The sequence below is a fragment of the Molossus molossus genome, unplaced genomic scaffold, assembly GCF_014108415.1.
Source record: "Molossus molossus isolate mMolMol1 unplaced genomic scaffold, mMolMol1.p scaffold_m16_p_13, whole genome shotgun sequence".
Classification (NCBI taxonomy): Eukaryota; Metazoa; Chordata; class Mammalia; order Chiroptera; family Molossidae; genus Molossus; species Molossus molossus.
This window is the reverse complement of record NW_023425348.1, coordinates 42,094,678-42,107,427: the sequence shown is the minus strand read 5'-3', so window position 1 is coordinate 42,107,427 and position 12,750 is coordinate 42,094,678. Positions and strand designations below refer to the sequence as shown.

The window sequence follows — 12,750 nt, the reverse complement described above, 5'->3', positions numbered from 1 at the left end:
TGAGATTCTGGTTCCTACTTAAATCTATGTTAGCAGAGTCACATGTTTAGATTCAGAACACATGTCCTGTTCCATGTTTGTAGGCTGTGGTTCAAATGCCAATTTAGTTTTCAAAGGCTTCACAGTGTTTTTCTGGCCATTCTCATTATGTGCTACCAAGAGGTCAATCTAAAACCTGGATGGTGCTCCAGACCAATGTTCAGGCATCAGATCTTCTGTGTGGTCTCATGCATGGGGTATACAAAGGTCTGCCCAGGATATTATATACAGGTTTAAAAACTACATTTCCCCAGCATGGCAGCTTCTCATAAAATTAAAAATAGAATTACCATATCATCTAGCAATTCCATGACTGGTTATATATCCAAAGAATTGAAAGAAGAATGTTGAAAAGATATTTGAACACTCATGTTCATACCAGGATTATTCAAAATAGCCAAGAGGAACAAGGATACAGAGATTCTAAATGATGCCCTAGATCAAATGGATATAATAGATATCTACAGATAATTACACCCCAAAACTGCAGAATTCACATTCTTTTCAAGTACACATGGGACATTCTCAAAGATAGACCACATGTTAGGACACAAACTAAGTCTCTACAAGTTCAAGAAGATTGAAATCATACCAAGTATCTTCTCAAATCCCAATGGCTTGAAACTAGAAATCAGTTACAACAAAAACATTTAAACACATGGAGGCTAAATAGCATGTTTTTAAAGAATAAATGAGTCACCAAGAGGATCAAAGAAGAAATTAAAAACTTCCTGGAAACCAATGACAATAAACACACAACAACACAAAACCTATGGGACGCAGCAAAAGCAGTCCTGAGGGGGAAATTCATAAATAGCATTTACAGGCCTACCTCAGGAAACAAAAAAAATTTCTAATTGACTATCTAACTTCACAACTTAAAAAACTAGAAAGCAAACAAAAAGAAAAACCCAGAGCAAATAGTAAAAATCAGAGCAGAAATAAATGACATAGAGACCAAAAGAACTATTCAAAAGATCAATAAAACAGAGAGTTGGTTCTTTGAAAAGAAACAAAACCAGAAACAAAAGAGGAGCAGTAGCAACTGACACCATAGAAATACAAAAAATCATCAAAACATACTATGAACAATTATACACCAACAAACTGGACAATCTAGGAAAAATGGACAAATATCTAGAAAAACATAGTCTCCCGACACTGAATCAGGAAGAGATAGAAAACTTGAACAGACCAATAACAACTAAAGAAATTGAAGATGTAATCAAGGATCTTGCAGCAAACAAAAGCCTAGGCCTGGACAGCTTAACCAGGGAGTTTTACCGAACATTCAAGAAGATCTAACACCCATTCTCCTCAAACTATTTCAAAAAATTCAAGAAGATGAAAGACTTCCAAACTTGTTTTGAGGCCAGCATAATTCTAATTCCAAAACCTGATAAAGACACTACAAAGAAAGATAACTACAGGCCAATATCCCTGATGAACATAGATGCCAAAATCCTTAACAAAATATTAGCAAATCAGCCCTGGCCAGTTTGGCTTAGTGGTTAGAGCGTCAGCGTGCGGTCCAGAGAGACCTGGGTTCGGTTCCCGCTAAGGGCGCATACCTCGGTTGCAGTTTGTCCCCGGCCCTGGTTAAGTTGTGCAGGTGGCAGCCACTCAATGTGTCCCTTTCACATTGATGTTTCTCTCTCTCTCTCTCTCTCTCTCTCTCTCTCTTCCTCTCTCTCCTTCCCACTCTATCTGTCCAAAAAATGGAAAAATGTCCTCAGGTGAAGATTAAAAAATATATATATAAAATATAAAAAATATATATATATGAAGATTAATATATATATATATATATATATATATATATATACACACACACACATATATATGCAAATCAGATCCAGTAATACATTAAAAAAAGTATGCACCATGACCAAGTGGGATTCATCCCAGTGATGCAAGGATGGTACAATATTCACAAATCAATAAATGCAATACACCACATAAACAAAATGAAAGATAAAAACCATATGATCATATCAATAGATGCTAAAAAAGCATTCAACAAAATACAGCACCCATTTCTGATAAAAACACTCAGCAAAGTGGGAATAGAGGGATCATACCTCGACATAATAAAGGCAATATATAAAAAACCTACAGCCAACATCATACTCAATGGGAAAAAAAAAACTAAAAGCATTTCCCTTAAGAACAGGAACAAGACACAGATGCCCACTTTCACCATTCTTATTTTAACACAGTACTGGAAGTCTTAGCCACAGCAATCAGACATGAAGAAAAAAAAAAGGGATCCAAATTGGAAAGGAGGAGGTGAAATGATCATTATTTGCAGGTGACATAATATTGTACATAGAAAACCCTAAAGACTCCATCAAAAATCTACTAGATTTAATAAACAAATTTGGCAAGGTAGCACGATACAAAACATCAAGAAATTGATGGCATTCTTATACACCAATAATGAACTCACAGAAAGAGAAACTAAAAAAACAATCCATTTACCATTGTGGTAAAAACATTAAGATACCTAGGAATAAACTTAATCAAAGAAGTCAAGAACCTATTTGCAGAAAACTATAAGACATTGGAAAAAGAAATAGAGAAAGATATAAAAAAGTGGAAGCATATACCTTGTTCATGGATTGGAAGAATTAACATCATTAAAATGTCCATAATACCCAAAACAATCTATAAATTAAATGCAATCTCCATTAAAATACCAATGCCATATTTCACAGAACTAGAACAAATACTTCAAAAGTTCATATGGAACCAAAAAAGACCCCGAATAGCCACAGCAATCTTGAAAAAAGAAGAACAAAGTAGGAGGGATCACAATACCAGATATCAGGTTATACTACAAAGCTACTGTAATTAAAACAGCCTGGTACTGGCACAAGAACAGGCATATAGATCAATAGGCAACAAAATTTCACATATCACACGCAGCAGAATTTTCACTGATACAACACCTCAGGCAAGAGAAACAAAGAAAAAAATTAATACATGGGATTACATCAAATTAAAATGCTTCTGCAGAGCAAAAGAAACAACCATCAGAATGGAAAGGGAATCCACTATATGGGAGAGCATAATTGCCAACAATACATCAGATAAGGGGTCAATTTCCAAAATATATAGAGTACTTATACAACTCAACAAAAGGAAGACAAAGAACCCACTTAAAAATGAGCAGAGGACCCAAATAGACACTTCTCCAAAAAGGACATACAAATGGCCAAGAGGCATGTGAAAAAATGCTCAGCATCACTAATCATCAGAGAGATGCAAATTAAAATGATTATGAGGTATCACCTCACACCTGCCAGAATGGCTGCCATCAACAAATCATCAAACAAGTACTGGTGAAGGTGTGGGGAAAAGGGGACTCTAGTACATTGCTGGTGGGAATGCAGACTGGTGCAGCCACTATAAAAATCAATATGGTGTTTCCTCAAAAAATTAAAAATTGAATTGCCATTTGACCCAGTGATCCTACTTCTAGGAATATACCCTAAGAAGCCTGAAACAGAAAGAATATATGCACCCTTGTGTTCATAGCAGCACTATTTACAATTGCTAAGATCTGGAAACAGCCCAAGCGTCCATCAGTAGATGAGTGGATAAAAAACCTGTGGTACATATACACAATGAAACATTATGCAGCTGTAAGAAAGATCTCTTATCCTTTGAGACTACATGGAGGGACCTGCAGAGTATTATCCTAAGCTAAATAAGCCAATCAGAGAAAGACAAATATCACATGATCTCACTTATTTGTGAAATATAGACCCGGAGAGATAGAAAAGAGTATGGTTCAGACAGACAAACCTCAGAGGAGGGGGTGGGGTGGGGGGATGCGATACACCAAAGAACTTATATGCATGTATGCATAACCAATGGACATAGACAACAATGCTTGGAGGAGGGGGTGGTATAGGGAGGAGGGTGTCTGTGGAGAAAAAGGAGAAACATCTGTAACAAAAATAAATTAATTAAAAAAAATTTTTTTTAAATAGCCAAGAGGTAGAAGCTATTCAAATGTCCATTGGTAGATGAATGGATAAGCAAAATGTAGTATACACATGCAATGGAACATTATTCAACCTGAAAAAGGAGGAAAAAATCTGTCACGTGCTACAACATGGATGAACGTTGAGGACATTATGCTAAGTGAAATATGACAGTCAGAAAAATACAAATTCTGTATGACTCCACTTATATAAGGTATCTAAAGTAGTCAAATTCATGGAAAAGAAAGTAGAATGGTGGTTACAAGTGGCTAAGGGGAGAGGCAAGAGGGAGTTGTTGTATAATAGTTATAGAGGTGCAGATTTCCAGATTTGTTTCACAATAATATGAATATAGTTAACACTTCTGAACTATACACTTAAAAATGGTGAAGATGATAAATTTTGTTTTATGCTGTTAACACAATAAAAAAGAAAGAAGAAAACTTTAATATATGCCACAATATAGGTGACTTTGACATTGTGCTAAGTTAAATGAGCCAGAAACAAAGGGACAGATACTGTATGATGCCGCTGATATGAGTGCAGTAGAATAGACCAATTCACAGAGGGAGAAAGCAGAGCAGTGGTTGCAAGGGCCTGAGGAAAGGGAGATCAAATAATTTGTATTTAAAGGGTACAGAGTTCCAGTTTGAGAAGATGAAAAAGTTCTAGAGTAGGATGGTGGTGACAGTGTAGCAAAATAAGGTGAATATACTTAATGCCACTGAACTGTACACCTAAATGTGAATAAAATGGTAAATTTTATATTAAGCACATTTTACCACAATAAAAAATTACTTTTTCTAGATAAATACTCTCAGTAAATCTCCACTTACCCTCTAGTTGGGGGAGCGAGAAAAGGGGCACCGCTCTTATTTCAGGGCAGGAATGGAAGACAGGGGTCTTCCCATCATTTCTAGGGGCAGAGCCCCAGGCAGTGAGAGGTGGGGAATGGCTTTATTCCTCTGTTCTCCTGATCAGGGCTGCTACAGTCAACATGTTTATATCCTGCTGGGCTACACTTCTCCCAGACTTTTGCTAGAAAGAGTAGCCTTTGAACCCTGGCCAGTTTGGCTCAGCGGTTAGAGTGTCGGCCTGCGGTCTGGAGAGACCCGGGTTCAGTTCCCACTAAGGGCATGTACTTCGGTTGCAGTTTGTCCCCGGCCCTGGTTGGTCGTGCGGGTGGCAGCCACTCGATGTGTACCTTCACATCGATGTTTCTCTCTCTCTCTCCCTTCCTCTCTCTCCCTCCCACTCTATCTGTACAAAAAATGGAAAAATGTCCTCAGGTGAGGATAAAAAAAAAAAGAAAAGAAAGAGTAGCCTTTGAAAAGGGGTACATATATATTTTTTTCCATAGGCAGCTATAAATGTTCTCTGGGTTTCAGAGCTGACATGAATATATGAGGGAAATAAATAAATAAATAAATAAATAAATAAATAATAAAAAACAAAAACAGGGAACTCACTAGCCACTTGGTAGTTCCTTAAGTCTTAAGAACCCTAGCCAGTCCACCTTCATTTCTCCACATTTCAGAATTTTCTGCCAGTTGCTTTGTGAATTTTGCCCAGGTTTTTAAGATATTTTTATTTTTTGTTTGTTTTGTGAGTCTTGGAAAGAATTGGGGGAAATTTACTCACTACATTTATTTCATCTGGAACAAAAGTTCCACTAGCTACACTTGCTACTTTATTACTGCCCAGGTCCTCTTTACCAATTTAAGTAGTTAACGACATTTACCACTTAGTGATTCTTGAGATTACATTTTTCCTGTTCAAGTTACTTATGTGATATTCGTGTCCTGACTCATGTTTGAATGTGGATTCACCAAAGAGAAATGTATTGGTAAGGTCATAAAGTTGGAATGTACATGACAAAGCCAGGATTAACTAGATTTTCTGACCCCAGCCTGGGGTTCTTGACATTGCCCGACAATAACAACTGTTCCATGCAAGATGTTTGAATCAGGGTTTTGAAACAGGATGTTCTGTCAGAGCCCCTGGGTTCATTTGTGGAAGTGCCTGGTGGTCATGGCATAATGTAAAGGTGCTGAGCCAGTGAGCTCCCAGCACATGGTCTTTCTCTCGTTTCTGTGAATTTAACTGTGATGTATGTGATCCTTCCACGTCTCCTCCACTGTCTGGGAACATTGCTCAGACAGAAGTATATTGTACTCATGTGCCTCTCAATAGCACTAAGAAGAGGGCTTGGAATATAGTAGGTGTCCGGGGACTGTTAGCGAAACATATTGCTAGGTAGTACATGGGGTTAAGTCTTAAGCACGGTTTGCAATGGAGACAAATTTGAATTATGTGTGGACTTTATATAGAGTATGTATGAATTATGAGCTTATAATTAAGAATGTAGGCGTACATGATATATAGAAACAATCACAGTGAAGCAGCAAAAATGAGGAGACAAAGAAACATGTCCCAAACGAAAGAAAAGAACAAAACTTCAGAAAAAGAATTAAACAAAATGGAGATAAGCAATCAGTCAGATACAGAGTTCAAAACACTGGTTATAAGGTTGCTCAAAGAACTCAGTGAGACATTCAAGGAACTTAGTGAGAACAACAACAACATAAAAAAGAACCAGTCAGAAATGAAGGATGTACTAACTGAAATAAGGAATAAGTTACAAGAAATCAATAGTAGAGTAGGGAAAGCCAAAAAGCAAACCATCGATTTGGAATATAAGGAAGCAAAAAACACCCAATTAGAACAGCAAAAAGAAAAAAAGAATCCAAAAAAATTAGGAGAGTGTAAGGAGCCTCTGGGACAACTTCAAGCTTGCCAACATTCACATCATAGCGGTGCCAAAGGAGAAGAGAGAGTACAAAAAATTGAAAACCTATTTGAAACAATAATAAGAGAAAACTTCCCTAACTTGGTGAAGGAAACAGATGTACAAGTCCAGGAAGCAGAGAGTCCCAAATAAGATGAACCCAAAGAGGTCCACACCAAGACACATCATCATCAAAATGCCAAAGGTTAAATACAAAGAGAGAATCTTAAAAGCAGCAAGAGAAAAACAGTTTGTAACCTACAAAGGAGCTCCCATAAGACTGTCAGCTGATTTCTCAAAAGAAACTTTGCAGGCCAGAAAGGAGTGGCAAGAGATATTCAAGGTGATGAAAAGCAACGACCTATAACCAAGATTACTCTATCCTGCAAAGCTATCATTTAGAATCGAAGGACAATTAAGAGTTTCCCAGACAAGAAAAAGCTAAAGGAGTTCATCACCACCAAACCAGTGTTATATGAAATGTTGAAGGGTCTTTTGAAGGACAGGAAGAACAAAAATATGAACACTAAAATGGCAATTAATACATATCTATAACAATTGAACCTACAAACAAAATAAGCAAGAAGAACAGAAACAGACTGATAGATACAGAGAACTTTTTGTTGCTTGCCAGATGGGCGGGGGCTGAGGAAATGGGTGAAAAAGATGAAGGAATTAAGAAGTACAAATTGGTTGTTAGACTAATGAACCTCAAAGGGAAGCAGGGAGGGAGGGTGGGATGAGATAAACCAGAGAACTTCTATGCATATATGCACAACCAATGGACAACGACAATAGTGAGGGGAAGGCAAGAGGGGGGCGGGATTGAAAAGGAGGGAGTCAATGGGAAAAAAAGGGGGGACATCTGTAATACATTCAACAATAAAGATGAGTTAAAAAAAAGAATGTAGAAGTACAGATATACACTTGCAAGAGAGAAGTGGTTCTTGTGTGTGTGTGTGTGTGTGCATGTGCATATGTGTGTGTGCACACTGTGTGCACATGTGGCATATGACCCAGGAGAAACTCTCTGAGGCCTGTCCTTTCTACAACCTGGTCCAGGCTGGTCATTTTCCATGCCATTGGCCTTATCTCCTCCCCACCCAGGCCCTGCTTTTTTACCTTATGTATACATCAGTCTGCAGCCCAAAGGCCCCATTTTCAACAGCTTTCTCAAAGGACATTATGGTGTTCTCAGGTGCCAGCTGTGGAAGGAAAGGACATCAGACCCTCTACCTCAGAGTTTCTTCTCCCAACATCCCTTTTATAGCAGGGAGGAAGCACAGCAATAAAAGGGCTTTATTAAAAAATAGCTTTTGGCTATTTTTTCGAAGAGCCTGCATATATGCCCATCCACCCAATATGATTCTGGGATTCTGCTCTTCTAAGGCAATGTCACTGGGCACATTAAAGAAAAATGGACTGGGAGTTAGGTGACCTGGGTTTGAGTCCAACATTTATAATGAACTCTTTATTCTTGTCATCAAAAGCCAACCCCTTTTTCTCTCCAGAGATTCCTAAGGTTCTGAGGTCCCTTTCTCTCATCCATAAACCCATACACACTGTACTCACCCACGTCCATCATGCTCAGACCTACCATGGGTGCACCTCTATGTCCAAAGAGGTCTGGTTTGGGTCCCAATTTATTCTTCTCCACAAGGCAGGGAGAATAATATCCCCATGGCACCACACACAGACATAAAAGGATAAAGAAAAAAGGCAATCCAATAGCCACTTGTGCAGCTGAAAAGGTTGGAAGGATTGAGGGGGAGTGAGAAAAAAAGATAAAGAGGAATGGAGACTCATCCCAAGCAACTAACTATCCCAAAGCAGCAGTCAGTAAATACCCAGCGCACAGGCTTCATTGACTCTGGACTGCCCGATTTACTATTTCCGTCACATCCCCATTTATTTTCAGTGACCTGACAGTACAGGGCTATCCAAATGTGAGCATTATCATTAAGGCAATATTATTCGACTGAAAATTCACAGGAAATGAACTGTGCAAGAGGTGGAAGGAAGGAAGGAAGGAAGGAAGGAAGGAAGGAAGGAAGGAAGGAAGGAAGGAAGGAAAAAGCATGTTAAGGGTTAGTTTCTCAGGAGTAGGAGTGAAATGGCTGGTGCTGAGAGAGCCCTGAAGCCTGTAAACATCAGCCTAGAATGGCTCTATATGTAAGGCAGTGCAGTACAGTGGAAGGGGCACTGGCGGACAGAGTCTGAGGTCAAAGCCAGACACTGCCACTGTCTAATGTGTGACTATGGACACACTGCTTAACCACTCTGGGTCTCCATTTTCTTCATTCTGAAAAATGGAGCTATCTTGCTGCTAATGATGACCTCATAGAGTTGATATAACAGTGTTTACCCATAATAGGTACTCAATAAATATTAGGTATTTGACTTTCTCTCTCTGTCTTTCTGTCTCTGTCTCTGCCTGTCTCTCTCTCTCTCATACACACACCCACACACGCACATGCACACACACGCCTCATCCACAATGCCTGTTATCCCTGGCCACTCTCCAACACTTATTATTACAGACTGAGGTTTTTACCCATTTGTGCATTTTTAATTTACCACCTATTCTTCAATCACTTTCAAATCTGGATCTGCAGCTCTAACCTCTCAGCTTTGTGACTTTATTACATCTCTTCTTTTCTTTTCTCTTGAAAAATATCATCTGGTCTCTCATGAATCTAGCTGAAATTTCAGAAATGAGAAAGAAAAGAATTCATTATTGTTCCCTTTAGGCTCTTTCCCCAAAATATTTCCTACAATTCACCCTCCACATACACATATATGTGTACACACATACACACAGGTACAAACACACAATGGCAACACAACCAATCCAGTCATTCTCGTCTCCACCCTTGTGCAACCAGGAAGCAAACAATCCTTGTTTAACCAACAGTAAAAAGAGACATTAAAAAAAAAGATCCTACTGGTTTCTCAGTAAGGGTGCTGTGGGATAACTCCATTCTCAAAACAATTTAATGTACAGCTCAGATTTTCTTATGTTTCCATGATATTGGGGCAAAGAATGGAGAGAAAACCAGTGGGAGACGAAGACATTTCTGCTTCTGCTATAAGTTCCCAGGTGTGACAGGAACTCACAGGGACCTGATTTGCATTACTAGAATGTAACCAGGGATATCTGGACCTAGTATGAGTTCATTAGCTGAAGCTAGTAATATTTCAATACAATCTAAAGAAACTGTGACTAGTACCATCACTCTGTCACATAAAATTAAAACGGCCTCTATTCTCCCCCCAACCCCTTTTCATTTCCACACAGTCACTGTGTAACAACATGAAGATACTTCTTACTTTCCTAGAAGGAGAATCCCTCTTTAGAAGAAGGCCTGTTTGATCAGGAAAATGTTCTGACAGTCCACGTGGAGTTGTGAGTTTGGCCACAAGGAGCATGCCTGAGCAGTAAACTAAAGGAATTTCAAAGCGGCATAGTGGTGGCTCTCTACCAAGCTTGTGTTTCACTGAGCAGAGGATGCAAGCTAAAGCCAGAGCTGAAAGGATAAGGCTCCACCCACATGACGTACCTTCTTGTTCCAAAGTGACCAAATAGAAGGCCACGGGATAGGAAAGGAGAACCATCATGGTTATGCAGCTCAGGTGCATGTAGGGAGCAAAGACCTGGGAGGAAGCCAAAAGTCAGGCTGGCCACACTGGGCAAACAGTGCTAGACCTACAGGATGATGCTTACCTTCAGTGAGAGCCCAAATGTCAGCCACCTGTCATTCCAGTAAATGCATAAAACCGCCATGAAAAACGTGCATATCAGAATCACTAGCACAGTCAGGATCTGAGGAAACAAACAAAAAATCTCCTGACTTCCAGGCACCAGGCTTGGATCGGAACTGTCCATGGGAATTGTATGTGTGTCCCCACAATGTCAGGGACCTCATTTCCTCATCCTTTTAATCTGACCATCCTGCACATCCCCAGTGCTGGGTGGATCCAATCATTTACCTTCTTTGCTCCCAAGTCTTTGTTGTGCAGCAGGGCTAGAAACCAATTCCACAGCTACCTGGTCTGATGTTTACTAACTGTCATCTCCAGCCTCAGCTGGGCCCCCAACATTGCCTGGCATCTCTCACTCAGTGTCAGCAACGACCATTACAGATATTCACTACTTTTTTTTATTCAACTCAATACAGTCCCAAGTAAATAATATTTTATTTATTTATTATTTAATTAATTTATTTTTGTTACAGATGTTTCTCCTTTTTCCCCTACTGACACTCCCTTCTCCCTCCCTCCCCGCCCTGTCCCCAGATTTGTTGTCCATGTCCATTGTTCATGCACACATGCATATAAGTTCTGTGGTTTATCTCTACTCCCCCACCCCCTCTTCTGGGGATTGTCAGTCTGTACCCCACTTCCACGTCTCTGGGGCTACCCCGTTCCTCAGACTGTTATGTTCATTATATTCCACAAATAAGTGAGATCATGTGATATTTTTCTTTCTCTGCTTGGCTTGTTTCGCTTAGGATAATACTTTCCAGGTCCCTCCATGTTGTCTCAAAGGATAAGAGATTTTTCCTTCTTACAGCTGCATAGAACTCCATTGTGTGTATGTACCACAGCTTTTTTATCCATTCGTCTACAAGTAAATAATATTTTATAATTACCTTTTCAATGTATGTTTCCCCCAACAGACTATAAGCTTCATCAGATATAGGATACTATTTATGTTGTATACTCACTGTCTTGCAGAATGTCTGACGCATAGTAAGCATTCAGTAAATAATTTTTGAATAGATGGAAAGAATCTGCCTGCCAGAACACTAAATACTTCACAGAGAAAAAACAATGAGACAAAGTAGATATAACTTATCTTCTTTCCCTTGAAATGTCTTTCTACATCTGTCCTGCTTTCTAGAGAGCACTTAGTTCCTTCTTTTCCATAATCTCTGTATTTGTTAAAGTAATTATATCCATAATTGAAACTTCTCACAAAATAATTCCAGGTCTTGCTGGCATGAATGCTTAATTTTACCCAACATTTAAGAATATTTCCAATCTTTAAAAAACTCTTCCAGAAAATAGAAAAAGAGGTAACACTTTCTAACTTCTCTTATGAAGCCAACAAAACATTAATACCCAAACTCTACAAGGACATTACAAGAAAGAAAAAGTATATTCATGTGCCACAATAATGTTGCAGTAAAAAATAAATCATGTATACGATGGTGGTCTCATAACATTAAAATGGAGCCAAAAATTGTCTATTGCCTAAGTGACATTGTAGCTATGGTAATGTCACTGCACAATGCATTAGTCAAGGGTTTTTATAGTGATGCTGGTATACATAAGCCTACTGCATTGCCATTTGTTTTTAAAGTTCAGACCTTTTGTTTTTTAATCCTCATCTGAGGATATTTTTCAATTTATCTTCAGATAGAGTGGGAGGGAGGGAGAGAGAGAGAGAGAGAGAAAGAGAGAGAAACATCAATGTGAGAGAGACACATTGACTGTCTGCCTCCTGTACGACCCCTACCAGGGCCGGGGATTAACCGCAACTGAGTTACTTGCCCTTGACTGGTATGGAACCTGTAATTTATTGGTCCACGGGCCGATGCTCTACCACTGAGCCAAATTAGCCAGGGCAAAAGTTTAGTATCTTTTAAACATATATGTTTATATATGTTTAGAGACACAAATACTTACCAATATGTTATAATTTCCTCTAGTATTCAGTACAGTAACTTCCTGTACAGGTTTGTAGCTAAAGAACAAAATGCTATACCTCATAGCTTCAGTGCATAGTATGCTATACCACTTAGGGTTGAGTAAGTACACTCTATGACGTTTGCACAGTGATGAAATCACCTAAAGATACATTTCTCAGAATGTATCCCTGTTGTTAAGCAACATATGAATGTGTGGGCCAATCTCTCCTATGCACAT

The 12,750-nt window shown here is 38.9% G+C and overlaps 1 protein-coding gene across 1 annotated transcript in view; it reads right to left on the bottom strand.

Annotated features, from left to right (window-relative positions):
* LOC118628537 (glycerophosphodiester phosphodiesterase domain-containing protein 4-like) overlaps positions 1 to 12,750 on the bottom strand; it is a 94,541-nt gene that overhangs the window by 47,743 nt on the left and 34,048 nt on the right. Inside the window, 5 exon segments of the mRNA XM_036259523.1 lie at positions 7,942 to 8,024; positions 8,417 to 8,562; positions 9,442 to 9,519; positions 10,380 to 10,473; positions 10,544 to 10,642. Coding sequence (XP_036115416.1) covers positions 7,942 to 8,024; positions 8,417 to 8,562; positions 9,442 to 9,519; positions 10,380 to 10,473; positions 10,544 to 10,642 — 500 coding nt within the window.